Here is a 2,500-nt window from a genome sequence, read left to right as displayed (position 1 = left end):
TTTAAATGTGGCCTGAAGCCACCATACTGATTTTTCTGAAAAACAGCAATGGTGTTTTGAAAAGTAAAAAAAAAAAATTTAAAATACAAAACATCTTGGTCCCCCTCATTAATTATTACAATTATTATAATAATATGGCTCCAGATGTACATCCACTCAAAAACTCTGTCCTCCTTTAAGGGTGGTCCTTGAACTGTGTTCATAGATGGACACAAATGGACAAGATTGAAACGGATTGCATTTGGGTAATCTTGAAAAAAGTGGGCCTGATGTTACTTACAGAATTTATTATTAATAGACTGGTATATTGTATTTTCTAGATGATCAATGCATACACAATGATAAAAAACTGGACCTGATTGTTGCCGTGGATTGTGCAACCGGAAATCCAGTTGTGCTGAAGAGACTGAGGAGGCAGTTGATCAGTGCAATCAATTCTGTATTTGAAATACTTAAAGACCTTGATTTTCGCCTGGCATTAATTAGTTATCAAAACCACCTGGACATGACACACCATGGCCAAGGGGCAGGTTTTGTGCACAATACTGCTATCCTTGAGAGATTTACAAGTAATAAAGAGGAAATGAAGAACAACATCAACAGTCTTCGATGTATGGGAAGGAAAGGTCACCAGAAAGGTTTGGCTGATGGTCTAGCATTAGCAGTACATCTAAGTGAGGGCATCAGCACAGGGGATCCTCAGCGCTGCCGCAAGGAAGCTGTTAAAGTTTGTGTATTACTACGTAAGTTCCTCTTTAGAAGCATGACCTTGGCTAACCTTGATTATCTTTATGTGCCGAGCTCGATTTTTAGATCATCACAGTTATTTAACGTTACTCTTGAAGCATTAACAAAAAGATTGCCCGGTTTGAACAAGATTTCAATCAGCAAGTTCATTATTAAGCCTTCATAATTTACGAGCCTAACAGTCTATCAAAACACCTATACAATGCCACGTGCATGAGCTTTACATCCTGATAAAACACTTCTCGTCAGTATCTTTATATAAAGAATACTAATATTTATATAAAGAATACTAATATTCTCCTCTCACAATTTAAATCATTGTTTGGAGTCCAGACGGGACACCCTTTTTGTGGAGTGTTTTTGAAGTCTTTCAAAATTTGACACATCATTCTTCTGTTGTTTGTGTGTGGAGTTTATATCACTCCTTTGGAAATCATCAATTGCATGTATAATTTACATGATGGCCTGATTAATCTGCTAGCTTGATGCACCATCTCCCAATTGCTGCAGGTCTAAAGCACAGGTCAGTGTACATGTCACTGTGCTACAGATAATAAACAACACTATAAAAAGGGTCTCCTAGCCCTAATAACTCTACAAAAAAAATAACGTTGTTTCAGGTCTAGGGAAAAAGTTTGGCCTCGTTGTTCATCAGTGGAGAAGGGACTTCCAGTCTTGGCCTGTGGAATGTGACCTCTATTTTAGACCCGCCTATCCTATTGTAGGGACAAAATTACAAAAATTGGAGTCGAATAAACTGAATTTGGAATTTTGACGTTTTGACTTCTATTATTATTGCAGCTTTGGAAGACTGCAGGGGAAACCTCGACATTTTTAGGTGTAATCATGGCCACGACGTGACCAAGCTATGCGATAAACTGGCTGAGAATTCCGTCACGCTGTACACCATCCTGGGAAAAGGAAGAAAACCGGGAGCATTAGTTCCAGGCCCTGCTCATCAACTAATGGAAGCATTCTATACAGGAATTTCCCTGAAGACTGGTGGCCAGTTTATATCGACGCAAAATACAAAGCTTATTTCACCGGTAAGAACAGCTTGCACATTCATCGGTCGTGTGATACTCCAAGGCTAATAAAGTTATTTTCTAGAAATTCACGAACGAGCTTTTCCTAAAATATTCGGGCCTATGGCCTTTCAGGTCAAATGCTAGCATACGTCTGTTTTTGCCCCACTCCCTCCCCCCAAAAAGAGGATGGGGCGCAGTAGGGTGAGAGGAGGTTTCAGTGACGTGGGGTTTTTAAAGGCACGCGTTTGTGGCTTGTTCATATTTTCTGTTGGATTATCAACTTTGGGTTAAGAATACACGACAGCACCTCTCCCAATTCCCTCGCCAAAAAGGCCCGTCCTAACAAAGAAAAATGGTCTGGTTACGAACCTGGGATGCCCTTGACCGAAATTCAGGAACGTTCAATGTGGTTGAAAAGAATTGAACGACGAGTAAACATAGTTTTGGTGTTTATTTCACTCTAAAACTGAACGCAGTAAGGTCGACCATGTAGTCTCGGTTACAACTTACCGAAACTGTAACACGAGCTCAGAACGTTTCATTCCTTTTATGGGAGAAAACGCTTGCTTATTTTGAAAATTTCTGCAGTTGGTTAACAAAGTGTTCACTGTGCCATTTTTTGTACCTCATTTATCAGAGAGTCGTCTGACTTCTTTTGCCTAGATAATTTTGCATGCAGTCAGGGGGGATATTTCCATGGAGCGTCTTTTTGGCACAGCCTACGA

At 39.9% G+C, this 2,500-nt stretch overlaps 1 protein-coding gene across 1 annotated transcript in view; it reads left to right on the top strand.

Moving 5' to 3' along the window:
* LOC137969735 (uncharacterized) overlaps positions 1-2,500 on the top strand; it is a 10,849-nt gene that overhangs the window by 7,968 nt on the left and 381 nt on the right. Inside the window, exons 3-5 of the mRNA XM_068816084.1 lie at positions 321-743; positions 1,549-1,793; positions 2,439-2,500. The exon at positions 2,439-2,500 is cut by the window's right edge and continues 381 nt beyond it. Of these exons, the coding sequence (XP_068672185.1) occupies positions 321-743; positions 1,549-1,793; positions 2,439-2,500 (730 nt within the window). The remainder of the gene's footprint in view (positions 1-320; positions 744-1,548; positions 1,794-2,438) is intronic.

This window comes from Montipora foliosa, chromosome 9, assembly GCF_036669935.1.
Source record: "Montipora foliosa isolate CH-2021 chromosome 9, ASM3666993v2, whole genome shotgun sequence".
Lineage (NCBI taxonomy): Eukaryota > Metazoa > Cnidaria > Anthozoa > Scleractinia > Acroporidae > Montipora > Montipora foliosa.
This window is presented reverse-complemented; position numbering and strand designations above follow the sequence as displayed.